The sequence below is a fragment of the Vigna radiata genome, chromosome 8, assembly GCF_000741045.1.
Source record: "Vigna radiata var. radiata cultivar VC1973A chromosome 8, Vradiata_ver6, whole genome shotgun sequence".
In the NCBI taxonomy this organism is placed as follows: domain Eukaryota; kingdom Viridiplantae; phylum Streptophyta; class Magnoliopsida; order Fabales; family Fabaceae; genus Vigna; species Vigna radiata.
In genome coordinates this window covers 11,728,190-11,747,250 of record NC_028358.1, presented here as the reverse complement: position 1 = coordinate 11,747,250, position 19,061 = coordinate 11,728,190, and the positions used below count along the sequence as shown (strand labels likewise).

Sequence of the window (19,061 nt, the reverse complement as noted above, 5' to 3'; positions counted from 1 at the left end):
ACTATAAATAGTGAGAATTTGCAGAGGTAAAACAGGAAAAAAATGAAAAAGAATAACCTTAATTCTCTGAGTCTGAATAAAATAAGGAATTTATTCATTTATGTTTATTCACGTAAATGCATGCATTTTCGTTTTAATTAAGGTGGTAACAAATGAGAAACATTGCTGGTAAAAGTTAAGGTAAAAAAAGTACAGTGAATGAAGAACAAAACATATGTATTTTTGTTAAAAAGAAAAAAAAAGAAAGAAGAAACCTAAATTAATAGTAGCCTTGAAGAGGCTATAAATATGTAGTTCATGCTTCCATTCTCTTCACCTGTTATCAAGCAATATTTTCTAGTTTTTTCCATTCTTCTGTTTCCTCCTTTACCTTGTTGCTGTAACAATGGCAAGGGTGTCCACAGATCCACTAGTTATTGGGAGAGTCATAGGAGATGTTCTTGATTCTTTCACTCCAAGCACAAAAATGACTGTAACATACAGTAAGAAGCAAGTCCACAATGGCCATGAACTCATTCCTTCCACAGTTACCACATGCCCAAGGGTTGAGATTGGTGGAGGAGATTTGAGATCCTTCTTTACACTGGTATATGTATATATACATATATATATATATATATATATATATATATATATATATACGTATATGAATAATTTATTTTCTTTTATTTGTTGAATAAAAAAGAAGTTTATATGATGTATGTGTTTTTATATTGGAAACTTCAATCATTTGAAATAAATGTCTCCTTTTCTCTTTGCAGATTATGACAGACCCTGATGTCCCAGGACCTAGTGACCCTTATCTGAGAGAACATCTGCACTGGTACTTTAACAGAGATATTGCCTGAAATTAACCATTTATATTTTTGCTTGATTTATTGCCTGAATATTCTGCATCATCATTACTTGAAAACCAAACCAAGAGAAGGGAAAACTCTGAAACAGTAAACTTAGAAGTTGTAAGTTATAACCAAAGACCTAATTTTACTGTGGAAAGCAAAGCAAAGCAATTTTGAGGTTTGAATCTGGTTGATATTGTGCCCTTTTGCAGGATGGTGACAGACATACCAGGCACAACAAATGCCTCATTTGGTAACTTTATATTTATTTAAGATCTACTAAAAATAAAAAAATGTATGGTCAGAAATATACTTAATCCATATTTTTGGTCCGTTCTTTTTTGGGTAGGGAATGTGTTGGTGAGCTATGAAATGCCAAAGCCTAACATAGGGATACACAGGTTTGTGTTTGTCCTGTTCAAGCAAAAACGTAGGCAGTGTGTTACTCCACCCTCTTCGAGGGACAACTTTAACACTCGAAAATTCTCATCTGAGAACGATCTTGGCCTCCCTGTTGCTGCTGTCTACTTCAATGCACAGAGGGAAACTGCTGCAAGAAGACGCTAATATATATGGCTACCTCTGCAATGCAACCAATGTACTGAAATAACTTATATCTTCACGTAGGGGCCTATAGTTTCACCTGCCTTGAAATAGCTTCCAGAAATGTTTTCTTTTTTAGTAACTCTAAGGAGTTTTTTTAATGAAAAATAATTTGATGCAGGTAAAGTTTAGATGGCTGTGTACTTTTTTATGTGTTTGCTGAAAAATCACACATGTCATAATATATTTGGTGTTGTTTTGAAGGTAAAGATAATTAGAGATATACAAAGTCTGAATGTGCATGTATCCATCATGCTTAGCTTTTCATAAAGTTGTGGGCTATACACGAGGTACGAGGTGCTCTAGAAGTGAACTTTTTTTTCATCATAGGCAAGGAAACGAATCTTAGCATGGAGAAATTCTAATATATATATATATATATATATATATATATATATATATATAGTCTCAGTTAATTAAGTGTTATTAATTTGTTATAATAAATTTAAAAGTTTAACTGGTAATAAATGACGTGGAGATTCACTAGAATCTTAAGCACATGATATATAGTACGAGAGGGTTGAATAATTTTTCTTCTAAAAAACCAAATTATTTGTCAATTTGTATTACCTCAACTAAAGATTATGAAAATTTTTGATAAAGGGGACTAGTCTTAATTAATAACTTGAAAAATATTTATATGAATGATCTGCAATCTCTGATTAAATTGATGTATAATTACTAAGATATATATGGAGAAGAAAAGTAAACCTGGTAATACCCAAATTCCAAGTTTAAATTTTGATTTGTTGACTGCAGTATATGTGACGTTGGAATGCATTTGTTAACGTGGACCAAGAACTCTCACACCTCGGGTCTAATAGTTGAAGTATGAAAAAATTGCTTATTGTAGAGCTTCTAATGGATGTGAATCTGTTTTGCATCAAAACGCGGAAGCAGACATTTCTTTTTCAAGTTGCCTCTTACTATATGCAATTACAAGATGTCACCTTGGAATATAACATGACAGACAAAATTATTATATATATAAATTGACATATAAAGAACCAATATTTCATGCTATTTGATACCTTTGCACCTTTCCGCTGCTGCAAAGCAACAATGTTCTGTTTTACTAAAGCAGCATTATCTTCCTGCATTGCAGTTAACACGACTTTCATCATCCGCATCATATAAGGTGTATCAAGTGGGTGGGAGAGGAGAGGCCTAGGTGTCATCTTCTGATCACACAAAGAGAAAAACCATCACTCCAACTCAAAGAAAGAAGGATAAACCTAACTATGAGTGCATACTCATAACCTATAGGATTCCTAATGAAAGAACTGTTCTAATGCCATTAACGTAACATCCCAAGATATATAAAACTATATAAAAAATTCATCACAGATATGATATGATAGAACAGTTATGGACTAAATTATAAAAGATAATCTTATAGTCATCAAAAACAACTAAAATTTTAAACTTTATATGCAAGTGGCTAGCAAAACTATGTACAAGGATACTCTAAAGCAAACTAAACTGCAACATCTTCATCACCAAGAGCTTGCTCCATTGACAGCTCATCTCCCTCCGCTCACACCCACAGGATGATCATAGCCAACCAAAGAAAATAGCCACACATATAAGCATAAGTACAAAATCGAAGGGTAAGCTAGATAAAGAAGAAAAATTCATATTTATATAAACATGTAAACAATTCAAACCCTCAGTTCAAGAGGATACAATACACCCCAATCATTCAATACATCCCATAAAGTAATAAGACTCATCCGGATTAGGTATGAATGTCGAACTATTGTTAGTCTGTGCACTTGTATGGTACAGTTGGCACTTCCCCAACATCATACAAGGTGAGTCCATTTCAGTTGTCTAGACTAAATTCAAAGCCCAAGACAAGAACCTCCCGCTACTCTCACTAAATGCATTATTCATCTCTATTTGAGAATGAATGATCATTAGAGTGTCAAAATGGACAACCATTTCAAAGCTCCATCCATTCATTCCACAATATCAACATCAACCAAGTATTCCCATGAAATCTCACCCTGAGTCATAGAGTTCCATTCATTAATCATGCTTCATAAGGACATATCAAATCACAAGAATTCCTCATATCTCATTCTTAGTTTGAAGCGAAACTCCACTCACATTAATCAAGAACAAAGAAGAAAAGAGTATATCACCCCTAGGACCAGGCGCTCAGCGAAGCCCTCTTGCTGAGCGACCCTAAAGTATCTCGCTTAGCAACTTTGCTCGATATGTGAATCCTTTAGACAATACCTCCAGACTCCAACCCACTCGCTAACCGACCCTACTCGTTGAGCGAATAAAACTCCCAGTGGTACCAGACCCCAACCCCTCGCTCAACAACCCAACTCATTATGCGAATCGTCCAAACAATGGTCCATGCCCTCCAAGCACTCGCCTAGCGACCCAACTCACTGTCTGAATAAGAATCACAGTGCTCACAAACCTCAACCTCTCGCTTAGCGACCCAACTTGCTGAGCGAATACTAGAACAGTGTACCAAACTCTACGACCACTCGCTCAACGAGTCTGCATAATTTTACAACACCAAACTATAGAATTACCCAACTCATACCAAAATTTACCAATTCTAAATATTTTCCCCAACTTCTAACCCTCCTATATTGTTTTATATACTTAATTAAACTTAACTAAGTGTGTCTAAGGCATCATAAACTCATTCTCAACAAGTGACCTCAAGATTCTAACCAAAAATTCTCAAAATCACAACTTATAGACCCAAATATATCTCTACCACTTTTAGCTCAGTTTTGAACTATTTAGTGGCTTCAATAAGTCATAAATGACCTACCCAAACTTTAGGGACTGACCATACTTGTCCAGAATCACAACTTCTAAATTTCACCATGCCACAACCTTCATTTCAACCAAAAATCAACCAAAACTCAACATAACTTCAACATTGACTCCTTTTACATATTACATAACATAATTCTAACTATATAATCAGATTTAGCATTCCAACAATCACTTCAAACTCATACCCAATCATTCAAGTTCATCACCATAATCACACACTATGAAATTCTCAACATTTTTATACAAGCAAGCATATAAACTTTCTAATTATTCCATCGCAACACATATATAACACTTATATCAATCAAATCACTATTTTAAAACAAAATTTCTAACTTCCCATACCTCTAGAAAATTTGCTCAGCTCTAGAAAAACCCTACAATTGCTTCCATCGCAAGGAACCTTTAGAACGACCTACAAATCACCTTAGAACTTAAATTGAACTAAAAACTAAGAGAAGAACACTCCTCACATGCAAACAGATTGCTTTGCGTGATCATTGTTCAAGAGAAAATCACGGAAAAAGAGGAAACGAACTTACTTGCTCTAGTCAACAAATTGATCGGTTGAAAAAGTAGCCCTTGTCCCAAGGATCACCTAGACACTTCCTAATCGATGAACAGATGATCCAAGAGTGAGAAAGGTTAGAGAGGGTAGAGAGGTTAAGAGAATAGTGTTTTAGAGAAATATATGTATTTTAGATAACGAACTGAGCTTTAGAAAATTATATTTATATTATAAGATTATTTTATATTAAAATACTCAGTCTCATTATTTTAATACACTTATATACTCTAATACTCTATTTTCTAGGTTCTTACAACCAACTTATGGTGAATCGAGTTAAGTTACAAAAATGTTGATTCATTAAAAAGAAGTTAGGTTGAGCTGACTTATTTTTAGTTGAACCTGTGATGCGTTAATCTGTTTGAGTAGAGTTAGTTTACCTCAACACTCCTTCTTTGAGAGGTTCTCCCTACACCTTACAGTTTCTGGCTACACCTCCTTATTTTCGAAAAATCACAATTTTAACCGTTTACAGGAAAAGAATCTTTCACCAAATTCTTTATCCCAATTCTTCTCTCTCTTTTTATCCTTCTTTCTTCCTTTAAAGAAACCCACGAAACCCTAGTGCAGCCACACTCTGTCTTCTCCTCCACGCCTCACTTTCACTAATCTCCTTATGTCGTTGTTGTACGCCTTCCCCAATGTAGGTTTTTGTTCTTTGCACCCTCGTCTTGTTGGTCTACCACTGTCCTTCGTCTTGCTTGGTGCACCTATTCTTCGTCACTGGTTTTCGTCGTTCTTGTAGTGGTAAGCTTCGTTCCTTGTTGTCCTTGTTTTTGTTTGTGCTTTTCTTATTGAAATGTATTAATAATGTATAAAGAATGCATAGGGGATGGGTAAATTTCGAATTGAACGCGAAAACAATAATGAAAACATTATGTTGAAACCTTTGTCAATATTCAAACATTGTTACAGCCTTAACCAACTTTAAAAAACCGACGAAAGACTAAACAAATTTTCAATGTCGGTTAAGCTTCCACTGACTTTGAAAGTCATTTAATCCTTTGCACAAATTCAAAATTAGATTTTATTTTTTTTTATTTTTTTAACGAAATTTTACTAATTCCATTTAGTTTTTTTCATTGTTTATTGTATACTTTTTGTTAGTTTTTTTAAAATTTTGCAATTGTTTTTATTTTTTTATTTAATTTTTGTTTTTTTTCTTATTTGAAATTGTATGATTGTTTTTAAAAAAAATAATAATTGTTTACTTTATATTTTGTTTTTTTATTTTTTAATTTTGCAATTTTTTTTAAGAACCTAGAAAATAGAGTATTATAGTAGATTGATGTTTTAAAATAATGAGATTGATTATTTTTATATTAAAACAAGTTGATAATATAAATAGAATTTCATACATTCATCTCATTACTTAAAACATGGTTCATCTCTCTAAAACTCGTTCTCTAAACTCTATCTACCAGCTCTCTAAGTTTTCTTACTCCTCGATCATCTATTTGACGATCAGGAAGTTCCTAAGAGATCACTACAGAGTTGTCTTCAATATCTATCGATCAATTTCTACAATAGAGCATGTAAGTTTCTACCCGTTTTTCTCCATCTATATTCTCAGTCTTTGACCATGCACACAATTTTTTTTTGCATGTATCAGAAGGTTGTTTTCCTTGATTCTTTGTCAATTTGAATTCTAAGGTCCATTTCCAATCATCAATTGGCAATTTGTAGGTTTCTCTAAGATTTTTCCTTACGGCGGAAGTAACGATCAGGGGTTAGAGAGTCATAATAATTTTAACAAAGGTAAGAGAAGCTAATTTGCTTTTTATAGCTATTGTAAGATATTTGAAATATATGGATTTTGTGTATGTGATTATATGGTGATTGATGATGTTAAATTTGGAAAAGTGTTGAATGCTTGTACACTATGAGGTGTTTGAAGAGTTATAAAGGTGTGGTTGTTGTTATGAGTTATTGCATGATGAACTTAATGTGTGGTTGGGATAAAAGGGTATTAATAATAACGGTGGGAAAGGTATGAAAACTAAAGTCTAGTTTTGTAGCTTAAATTGATGAAGTGGGTATGTCAATTTTTGAAATAATGAGCATATTATGGAATCTGTAGTTTTTTAATTATTTTGGAGTGGTTTATGATTCATCATCATCATTAGATGGTTAAAGTTTAGAAGGTAAAGAGAGGAAGATAAGATGAGTTCAAATCTTGTTTTGGAGTGAAAATTTAGGGTTTTGGTAGGTGGATTTGTGAGTAAGTAGTGGCTTGGGTAAAAGGATATTTAGGGGTTGTTTTAAAGTCCATTTGGACTTGTGAGAGGGATCAAACCAATAAAATCTGGTTTATTATGCAGAAAAGTGTTGGTGAGGCTTAATTGAAGTGAATTTAAGTCCATTAAGAAGGTGTTGGGTAGTTAATTTAAAAAGGGGCAGTTTTGTGAAGTGGGAGTTGGATTAGAGTCCATTATTGAGTCGATATAGAATTGGTTGTGGAGCAAAATTGGTAACATGGGTAGTATAAGAGGTAGATTTGGGTAGCTTACAGTAGTGAATTTGGGATTTTATAGGTCAATTTGGTTTGAAGTGGTCAATTCAAGTAAGAGTTATGTTTTTAGATGTTTCTCAACATCTAAGAGTGTTTAGGAATCATTTAAACTTGTATAGAAGGTCACCAAAGTCAAAATAGGTGAATTTTAGGACCTGGTGCAGTGCTCGGCGCCCTCCACGGGGCCCCTAGGCGTCATTTTTGCGAGAAGAACTCACCTGAGCGCCCTTGGGCGCCCCCTGAGCGCCCTTGTTCCAGGGGTTTGGTGCCTAGGCGCCCCTTTTGGGGTGCTGGGCGCAACTCAACAAATTTTAGTTTTTTTGTAAGTTTTCAAGATCTTAAATTTGGGGTTTTTGTTATCGGTTTTAGATGTTCTTTAAGTCGTTTTGGGGGGTTTTGGACCCTTTCGAAGCTGTTGGTGAAGGTTTTAGAGCTGTTTTCCTTACATAAATATGAGTATCAAGATGACATGAATAAATTGTGTTATTGGGTGATTTCTGATGACTTGTATGGGTGTTTCTATTTCTTTAATGTATGATCAGTATTCTCATGTATTGGTGTATTATTCAAGTGTGAAAGTGTATGGACATATGTATGATTTCAAATGGTTTTCAAGGTTAGAAAAAGAGAATTCCAAGGAGGAATATCTTATCAAGGGATTCATGTGTATAAATAGTATAAATTGTAAGAAGCCGATATGGGGTTATCTTGACATTCTAATGATCATCCATGCTCAATTAGAGAATGATGAGTCATGTCGTGAGAGGAGCAGGAGGTCCTAGCCTAGGGGCCTTTCTTCATGGTGGCAAAGAGCATTTTAAGGACTAAACTTGTGTGACAACTTTGAATGGGTTAGTTATTTCACCACACAGGTGCAAAACTTTCCATGACTCGACATTTATACTATATTGTAAAGGGTTTGGTCGAGTCTGAGTTAGTGGTGTGAATGAGAAAGATATTTTGATATGTGTGAATGGGAGATGATGTTCTACTAATTGGGTGATTGAAATTGTGTGTTGAATTTTATTTTTACCATGTTAAACTGTTTTATCATTAGTTTGCCCTTGCTTTTGTCTTTGTTTATATGTGTTTTCCCTTTTGCAATGAGCACCTTGATGGGTGTGAGCGTAGTGAGGGCATCTTTGGATGTTACATCTTTCCAATTGTCTCAATGTAGGGGTTGGTGGTGAAGCAACAGTATAGTTAGTCTCTTGCTTTTCAGGTGTAGATTTTTTCTTCTCTTGAAATCATAAGTTTTTTGTAAATTATCTTTTTTTTTCTCTTATTTTAGTGATTATATATTACTAAAATGAGATGTTACATTTTTATTTGTTATTTAATATTTTTTATTTGAAATTTTACGAATTTTGGTAAATTTTTTTAATTGTTTATTTTTCATCCTGCAACTTTTATTATTTGTTATTTAATAAATTTTTTATTTGAAATTTAACGAATTTTGTTATTTTTTTAAGTATTTATTTTATATTTTATTGGTTTTTTTTAAAATTTTGTAATTGTTTTTATTTGTGTTTTTATTTATTTTTTATTTGAAATTTTACAAATTATATTAATTTTTTAAAAAAAAATATATTACTTTTTGTTGGTTTTCTTTTAATTTTTAATTTTTTTTTATAGTTTTTGTTTTTTATTTGAATTTTCTGGCTTGTTTTTTAATTTTGTTTTTTTTTTTAAATTATTAATGTTATATTTGATTGATTTTTTAAATTTTGTAATTTTATATATTTTGGTTAAGAGATATGATTAGAACAAGAGACACATCTACCTATCATGGTGAGAGTTCATCAAAGGGTGAAACGAGAAGAAAACCTATGAGATCAGCTTAAAGAGGACAAACTCAAGAACTTGATGTTGATGCCATTGAGGATTAATTTGTTACTGAAGAGTAGCATGAGTATGTTGGTGAGCAAGAGGATGTTGCTCATCAAGAAGACAAAGTAGGTGGATTCCTAGGAGGTCTACAAGACATATTGTTGTTGACTCATTATATGTAACATGTTGCATTTGTCTGGTGGCAAGACCGAATTAGTACATAACTTAAATTTTAATTCGTACTTAATTGATTGTATTTTATTTTAATATATTTTATGACTTACATCACGGGCAATTAAGCCCTTTTGTCTTGAATTCTGATTTGATACCCCTGGTTAACTTATCGTACGACTATACTCATAAGGGATTGATATTGGCGTTTGCTAAGAGATAACACTTTGAGACTAATACTTTTCATTTCCCGGTGGGGTGAAATGACCATCACAATAGATGATGTGTCGTTGTTGCTTCAGCTATGTGTTATGGGGTAATTTTGTGAGATCGAGTCGTTGGAATATGAAGAGGCCCGATCTCTTATTGTCGATATTTTGGGCGTTGATCGCGCTAGGGCTTGAGCTGAGATGACACAAGCACGCGGTCATAAAGTTAGGCTGAGCTGGTTGACAGATGTCTATCAAGAGTGTTGTGAGAAATAATACTAGGAGTGTGCGGCACATACATACCTGTTTCATCTGATTGGATGCACTATTTTTACCAATAAAAGTGTCACTATCATACATGTGTTGTATTTGATGTTTTTTAGAGACTTACATGCGTGTGACGAATATGCTTGGGGCTTTGCTGCACTTGCCCATATGTACGAGCAACTTGGGGATGTCAACTTTGTTGAGACGAAACAAATAGCTGGATACTCTACTCTTCTATGGGCATAAATTTCTATTGCATTTTGATTTCATATATTTTTGAAATATATAACACAATTTAAGAATATTTTCGTAAAGTTGTACTTCTGAGCACTTTCCTGGTTTGAGAAGGAGGCATGTGATTTCTACCTACGACGAATACAATCATCGAGCAATACAGTGGGTGACAAGGAGGCAGGCTTGGAATCTACTCAAGGACAGGTCATATTTAGATGGATTGACGTACGATAGGGTCATTTGGTGCCCATACGAGTCACACACGGATACTCGTCCATTTATGACGATTTGTATGTATTTTGGGTGGATCAGACTTAATGAGAAATTTCACGACATCTTCCTGAACGCGTGTTGAGGCATTTTGATTTTGAGCAACTGATCCCACGACCGCCAAAGACTATTGGAGAGGCAGGCATTGTGACCATTGTTGGTTGTTGGCTCCGCTATGTAAAACATTCTATAACACATGTTGGACCTGCCTCATCTCCATCTGCATATACTGCGAGATGCCTATAATGGTTTAGGTGGTTATCTCATCCATATGTCATTCTTGCCCCTGACGACAATCGACCGAGTCTTACACCACGAATTTGTCGACACATTATATATGACGTCCCAATTGGTCATAGGTCGCCCTCTGATTTTGGTGTGTTAGTATGTAATCAAACTTAGTTTTAGTGTTACATGATTTTTATGATTGTTTATTTAGGTTGTTTGTTACCGTTAATGCAAGATTCTATGAGATGTGTTGTTAAGATCATACAAATCATGATTTTGTGTCGTGATGTGACCAAGGGTACAATAGCGTGAAAATGTACTAACAAGGCCCTACAGATAGCTCGTACGTCGATTGATGATCATGCATCCAGTAGTAGAGGTTCTCGCAATGTATGTTGGAGACGATCATCTTCATCCGGATAGCACCCTATTTTTGTATATATATATATTTTTTTTACATAGAGACATACTAAAGACAATCGACATAAGCACTAAACATGGATTCTTCCTCATAGTCCATCACATCTTCCTACGTTTCCATCAACAAACAATTCATGTCTCAATAGAATCCACTAATATTTTGTATTTGATTTTCACATTTTTCATATTGTGGAACCGAAAAAGCATTTGATAAGTTTTAGGAAATACATTACTAATGACATTCATCAAACTTAGGTTTTTGTCAGTAACAATCACGTGTGGACTACCCTCAAATGTCATAAATAATCCTCTGAACCTTTCCATATTGCCAAAAGTGAAAATATTTTGATGTTCACTTGATAACAATGAAAGGCGACTGAGAAGGTCAACCCTACAGATGTGACGCCAACTATCTCAAGTAAGGGGAGACAATATTTGTTTGCTTATATGTGGTATCCACAAAAAAAAAAACAATATTAAATCCATTCAACAATTGCACTGCATCGATATTTGTCCAATAGAGGTCAGTTACCACGTCAAAATCGTCCACACATCTACTCCATTGGATGTATTTATCTCGATCTAACATCACCATCAATTGTTGTATTTCAGTTCTTGATCCTCTCAAAGATCGTTTTTATGTGTACATTGGGTTATATATTTGCTTTATTGTTGTCACATTAGAATCCTTATGTTCTTTAAGATTCAATAGAATATTTAAGGGCTTTAGTTGACTCTTAGTCATATCAACAAGTAATGATTGTTTAACAACATTTAACCTCTCAACAAAAAGATAACCAACTAAAGTCTTACCTAATTCATGGTTGTGATATTCACAAATTATCTTTAACCCATAACCCTCTCCATTACAATAGGGTTTGCCCCTAATTACTGTTTAACAACATTTAACCTCCAAAACAAAAAGATGACCAACTAAAGTCTTGGCTAATTCATGGTTGTGATATTCTCAAATTAACTTTAAAACATAACCCTATCCATTAGAATAAGGTTTTCCCCTCAACTTATAGGGACACTAACATTTTCTTGTCTCAGATACACTCGATTGCACATAAGGTTTATACTTCTTTTACTTTCCATTCCTTGCAGAACCTAACAAAACAAATGTCTTTCTTTTGAGTTCACTAGTTGTTGACCACAACAAATTTAAGATTGAATGCAATCCTTCCAATCCATTTATTAAATCACCACATGATGAGAATATTTGATCAATGGTGATGGAATCCGTTTTGGGAACTAAATGAAGATTCATGAAGGGAGCATCAACTTAAGCTAAGGCTAGGGGATTGGAAGAAGAAGAAGGACTTTCAAGCTTGTTCTTGCTTTCCCTTAAGCCTTAGAAGACTTTGGACCTCTCATAAAGAGTCATGGTCAAAGAAGATGGAAGAAGAAGATGGAGCTTGAAGGTTTCTACTCTTGGGGAGGGTCACATTTTAGTTTTCTTTTTTTATCTTATAAAACTTTTTTGCAAATATGTAATATGGCTCATTTTTAGGCTTTGTATTTGGCTAAGACACTTTGTTTAGCTTTGTTTAGAATGTTTAATGGCTTTAAGAGTTAAAAATGGGTTAGAAAAGGGTTAAAATGGGTTTTGGAAGGAGTTAGTTGCAAGGAGTCTTTGCATTAAATGCTTTGACTAACTTAGTTACAAAGTATAAGGCTCCCCACATTTAATGTTTAGGCTCCTCATTTAATGCTTAGGCTCCTCATTTAATGATGAGGCTCCTCACTAAATGATGGAAAGACTCCTAAATTCTCCATGTACTCTAGCCTTCTCCTTCACCTATAAAAAGAGAGACACCATTTTGTAATCCTTAAAACTTGATTGAATGTAAAGTCTTTTTGCCAAAATTGCAAGACTTCTCTTCTTGAGTTCTCACCTTATGAAATTGTCTTCTTCTAGACTTCTTCATACTTTCTCCTTCATGGTTGGCCTAACCTCCTAGAAGGACATCTACCAAGACCATACAACACCAACATCATCTATATTTTCTTCTGCTAGTATCATTGTTCATATGGAGTCCACCCTTTGAAGAAGATTCATCAACACATTTAGAAGATCATCTTATGTTGAAGGAGCATCCTCAAATCAACCTCCATCATTTGGTATCAAGAGCTATAATCATTATCTTGGAAGTCTTAAGAGATAAGTGCGTCAAATTTCTTACCCATTTGTGTTCTTGTGAATTCCTTGTTGTTTCATCTTTTCCAACATGTCTAATATGTTGTTTGGGTCATGAGTATGTCTTGAAATATTGATTCAAATTAATTTTTCTTCTTGAATCATCCATGTTGTGTGCCTAGGATTTCCAATTTTTCTATTTGTATGTGTACAGAGTTTATGGGTTTGTGTCATGGGTTTGGGTCATCTTTTGATTCATTTTATTTTATTTTATGATCCTATTATTTTTTTCCTAAGTCTTGTATATCCATATATGTCATCACATCTTTTTTGAACTTGAAAGAAAAATTGAAAACATTGAAAGCTTGAAACCTACCCATTTTCTAAAATCTGGTGCAAAGAGCTGTCCGAACTAAATTTTCAAAAAATAACTGCAACCATACCAGAGGTCCAAATGCTACATTTTATATGTCAAATGAAAGATCTTTGAGTCTATTTTCCAGGAAAGAAAAACTCATCTCACTTAGAGCTATGTAGAAAATGTTATGGGTGAAACATTGAGCAAAGGTCAGAGCTATCTAGTTCCAGCGTGAAATTTTGGATTTTGATGTTTTGGGTTTTTCTAGGTTTTGTTTGATTTTTATGAGTTTATTCATACTTTTTGTTAGTTCCTAAAAAAGTTCTTAGTATTAGCTTTCCATTAAGTCATTTTTTTAGTTGTCAAAAGATCATTTGATTCCGGAGGATTTCCTGCATACACCACTTGAATTAGTCTTGTTTTTTAATATAAGTTGTGCAAAGATTATGATGCTTGTTGTATTCTAAAAAATTATTTGATAAAAAAGAATATCCTTCAATCAAAAACAAAAGAAAATAAGCAAAGAAAATGGACAAAATAAGTGAAAAAAAAAATCCAAAAGAAAAGGACACAACAACAACAAGAAACTCAATTTTGGACTTGAATTTTAAGTGTTGTTTTCATTTTTCCAGTAAGTGTTTTGCCTTGGCTAATATGGTTGGTCTTGTATTCTTAGTTTTATTTTGGTTTTATTCATCTATTCTAACACATTTCTTTAGGAATTCCATTTGAGTGCCTTCTTATTTTACTTCCCTTAATTTTTTGCTTGTCATTCTTGGTTTTCTTTGAAGTGTTGTCTCGTCTTATTCCTTTTGAATTTAGCTTTCAAATTATGCTTTTATTGCTTTTATTTTTTGGTCTCTTTGTTGTTGGAAAAACATATTTGGTTGGTGGTTCTTTTTGGAGATTGACTAACCTTGAAGGTAGCATTTTTGAAGGCTAAAAAGAAGTCTAAAAGAAGCATTTCTCCTTGGACTTTGGAAGGAGATAACTACATGGTTTTGGAGTGAATCAAGATAGGACAAACACTTGAAAGAAGCAAGAATTTAGGATTTTTTTTTTGCACTTTTATATGATGTTTTTGTATCATGGAACCTTTGTGTTTTTGTAATTTTTTGTAGTTGGTTTCATTTGTTATTTGCTTGGTGTATTGGGAAAATGTCTTTGGTATAATCCCATCTCTATTGCTAATTTTGTAATAGTCTAATTTCCACCTTTAGAAGTGAAGTGTGTGTCAAGTGGCTCTAAGTGTCATTTGCATCTTCACATAGGACCGTTAGTTTACTTGTTTACATAACATTCAATTCCTTATACTTTCCTTTTATACACTATCTTATTTATCTTTTAAGTCTCTGTGGTACTTAGGTTGTTTGAAAGCATCTTAGATAAAGCATTATTTGGTTTTAGGAGCATTCTTTGCATTTGCATTTAAAAAAGTTTTGGAAGATTTTTACTGAAGCTTAGGTAAGGGTAACCTAAGGAAACTCTGGCTAGGAAGGACTTGGTTTTTAATTGTGACTCACCTATCCTTCTTGGGAGCTACTTAGAACATTCTTACTATTGTTTCTCTTTAGAAATCATCTACCAAAAAAGAATTTTTTTACTTGTGAAAATCATTTCGTTCATAGTTGTGAAGTGTTTTGAAAACCTTTGTGAACTCTTTTGAACTTCACAACATGAGTAAACAATCTCATCATTCAAGTGTTCATGGTAGTATAAGAGATAGTCAAAAGGACTTACATCTTAGGTATGAACTTACACAAAAAGTAAGCAAGTTAGAGAGTATGTTTACTGAGTTTATGATGAAACAAAGGAGAGAAAAACAACAAGCAGAGTCATCCAATAGGAGAAGGTACACTAAAGAAACATCCACCTCTCATAGTAGAAATGAGCTTCAAAATAGTCACCACAATGAAAATTTCTACCATTTTGGATGATCGTTTTTGGGATCATGACCATTTATATTATAGATATACCGAGAATGAGTTGCGTTTAAGTGTTGAGAATGACGTTCCACATTTTGGTAGAGAGGTTGATCCAAGTCATACTTAGCTTGGGAAGAAAAGATTGAAAAACTTCAACCATTCATTATTAAGTGTAGTAAGTTTCACATAGTGTGATTGTGTTCTTCTAGATTTGAGAGGCATGCAAATGATTGGTGGTATCAAAGGCAAAAGGATGTTAAAAATGGCATCAAATCACCAATTAGAGATTAGACTGATCTCAAAGCTTATACGAGAAGAAAATTGTTCCACCTTCTTTCAAGAGAAATCAAGAGCTCATGGAGAAAGATAGAGAATCTATTAGAGGTGAAATAGAGTTTTTTTCTTAAAGAGAAGGAGTTTGAAGGGAAACATGAGAAGCTCTTGAGGGATAAGGAAAGAAGAGAAATTTTAAGGAAGAAAGAGGAACAAATACAACTAGAGAAAAAAGTTAGAGAGGAGGAAGCTAGCAGAGAAAGGGAGGATAGAGAAAAGAAAGAAAAAGAAGAAAATGAGAGAATAGAAAGGGATGAAAGAGAAAAGAAAGAGAAAGAAAGGGATGAAAGAGAAAATAAAGAGAAAGAAGAAAATGAGAAAAGATAGAGGAGGATAAACAAAAGAGAGTAAAAGAAGAGATTGCAAGGAGCCTTTGCATTAAATGTTTTGACTAAGTTAGTTACAAAGCATAAGGCTCCCCACATTTAATGTTTAGGTTCCTCATTTAATGCTTAGACTCCTCATTTAATTCTTAGGCTCCTTATTTAATGATGATGCTCCTCATTTAATTGATGGAAAGATTCTTAAGTTCTCCATGTACTCTAGCTTTCTCCTTCACCTATAAAAGGAGAGACACCCTTTTGTATTCCTTAGAACTTGATTGAATGTAAAGTCCTTTTGCCAAAATTTCAAGACTTCTCTTCTTGAGTTCTCACTAGGGATGACATAAAAACCCGTACCCGCGGGTATCCACGGATAAAATCCGTTACGGGTATTAAGTACCCGCGGGTAAAAGGTATCCGCGGGTAACGGGTAGCGGGTATTTTAATACCCGTTTATTAACAGATCGGGTTCGGATATCATACTATCCAAACCCGCAAGTACCCACTACCCGTTTGAAAAAAATGAAAATACAATTTCATCCTTCGTCCTTTAAAAAGCTGATGTATTATGTGTTTCATCAAACCCTAAATTTCAATTTTGAAAGGTCACGGACCAAACCATCCACCAGGAATTGGACGCAAACTCAAGAAAGGGATCCCAACGGCTAAGGATATTCTCACTTCCCACACCGGCACCACCAGATATTTGAACTTGTTCTTCTTCTTCTTCGAATGGTAACCATTCATAAGCCGCAGAGTCACATTTGTCACGGTGCTACTGCAAATACAGATCTTGCGTTGCCGCCGCACGCATAACTGGCGACGCTGTCGAACACGTTGCAACCGTTGCCTAGATGAGGGAAGCAATCTCTTTGCTCTTTCATACCAAAAGAATGTCGTGAGTGATATTGGGCAAAAGGCAGATCTTTCGGCTCCAGGAGCAGTAGTGGCACGATGACAGAGGCGCGACGGCAGAGCAGGTGTTGATAGGATGAAGCTGCAGTGTTGATCGAGGCTACGACTTGAGTGAAGGCTCGTGCTAGCTGCGGGGCCAAGGTTCAGTGAAGGAGATGATAGCGAGCTTCGTTGTCGTAGGGAGGCTAACACATCCAGAGAGGCGGCGCTCATGGGCAGTGGTAACTGAATGGAGCTGAACAAAGGCTACCTCGGCGGCGGAGGCACCAGAGAAGAGGGCAACGAGGCCTTATTACTGAAAGAGGGCAGCGAGAAAGAAGCAGTTGGCTTGGCTGCGCACAAGATGGAGAAGAAAAGAAGAAACCCTAAAAGAAGGGTTTGGGCTTGGCCCATCTTAAAGATTATGAAAGATTTGAATTTTTGGTACGTTTTTATAAAATAATTAATTTAAACATTGATTCTAATTCTGTTTGAGAAAATAATATGTATTTTTTTAATTTAATTTAAACATTTTTTAAAAATCATAAAATATATTTTTTAAAAAAATTTTGGTTGAAACAGGTATCCGCGGGTTGAAAAAAATCCACGGATTTTTTTTATGCGGGTATCTAGCGGGTAGCGGGACAGGTACGGGTACACTTTTTTACATACGGGTCGGGTTCGGGTATCACACTATCCGACCCGAACCCGACCCGTTGTCATCCCTAGTTCTCACCTTATGAAATTGTCTTCTTCTAGACTTCTTCATACCTTCTCCTTCATGGTTGGCCTAACCTCCTAGAAGGACATCTACCAAGACAATACAACACCAACATCTTCATCTCTTCACCTCTATTTGCTTTCGCTACTATCATTGTTCATATGGAGTCCACCCTTTGAAGAAGCTTCGTCAACACATTTGGAAGATCATCTTATATTGATGGAGCATCCTTAAAGCAACCTCCATCACATGGTAAAATTATTTGTATAATCATCTTCAACCACTTCATTTATGAAAGAAGAAATTTCGGACACGAAGCATGAATTTATTTAAGAGTCCATTTAGTGAAATGGATAATTATCCATCTTAAAATATAAATCACAACCTATACAATAAACATATTTATCACTCAATATTCCTCAATATATAATAATAATATTAATAGTAATACATATTAAAAATTAAATAATAAATTAAAAAAAGAATAAAATAAATAAATTTTAAAAAAATAAAAATTATTGACAAAATGGATTTCGAAATCCATTAATCACATAATCAAATTTCGAACTCCACGCGACCTCTTAACTGGCTTTCAAAAGTCGATTAAGAGCTCGTCGAATTTCAACTTCTAGTTAAGGGTCTATTGGATTTCAAAATTTTTAGACCCTTAATCGACTTTCGAAAGTTGGTTAAGAGCTCGTCGGATTTCAAAAATCAGTTAAGGGTCTAACCGATTTTGAAATCTGTTAGACCCTTAACTAACTTTTGAAATCCGACGAGCTCTTAATCGTCTTTTGAAGTTGATTAGGGATCTTCACATTTTCCAAAACAAAAGGACTTCACTTACCTTGAACACAACAATATCAACCTTGCAACAAACAGCTTCCACAAACCACCAACCCACAACGAGGGACCACTACGACTAACACGAACATGACTAGCACGAGAAGGACCATAAGAATGCACCAATGGAAACAAAGAAGAAGAGTGAAGTGAACAAGAAGAGAAAAGAGGTGAGTAATATAAAGTTTCATTTATTTTAGTTGGTGAACATTTATGAAATCTGGTTAACATTTAATGCTACTCCACCGATGCATTTTTTTTAAAAAAAATAAAAGGGCAAATTTATAAATTTGTAATTTTGGAGGTGTATGAAGAATTTAGAGAGGTGTAGCAAGAAACACTCTAATTCTTTTTGCTGACAAGAAAAAAAGTAGCTCTTCTTCACCTTTTGATCTTGAATATTTCTCACATATCTAAAAGTATTTGTATTCTTTAATTCATTGTAAGGTACATTTGATTTCCTAAGGATAATCCATAAATAAAATTTAGCATGACAATTTATCTAGTTATTCGAAGATGTAGTTTTAAACAAGTTTTTTTTTTCCTTTCGCTCAAAGCCAAA

At 34.3% G+C, this 19,061-nt stretch overlaps 1 protein-coding gene across 2 annotated transcripts; it reads left to right on the top strand.

Moving 5' to 3' along the window:
* Positions 1 to 332: 332 nt before the first annotated feature.
* Positions 333 to 1,559, top strand: LOC106771215 (CEN-like protein 2). Of its 2 annotated transcripts, none has more exons than XM_022784897.1 (4): positions 333 to 544; positions 762 to 823; positions 1,052 to 1,092; positions 1,189 to 1,559. In XM_022784897.1, the coding sequence occupies exons 1-4, from the start codon at positions 386 to 388 to the stop codon at positions 1,404 to 1,406; spliced, it is 480 nt and encodes a 159-aa protein (XP_022640618.1). In that variant the 5' UTR covers positions 333 to 385; the 3' UTR covers positions 1,407 to 1,559. The 2 variants fall into 2 exon arrangements, with proteins under 2 accessions (XP_022640618.1, XP_014512639.1); XM_014657153.2 differs by having other exon boundaries at positions 333 to 586.
* Positions 1,560 to 19,061: the final 17,502 nt, after the last annotated feature.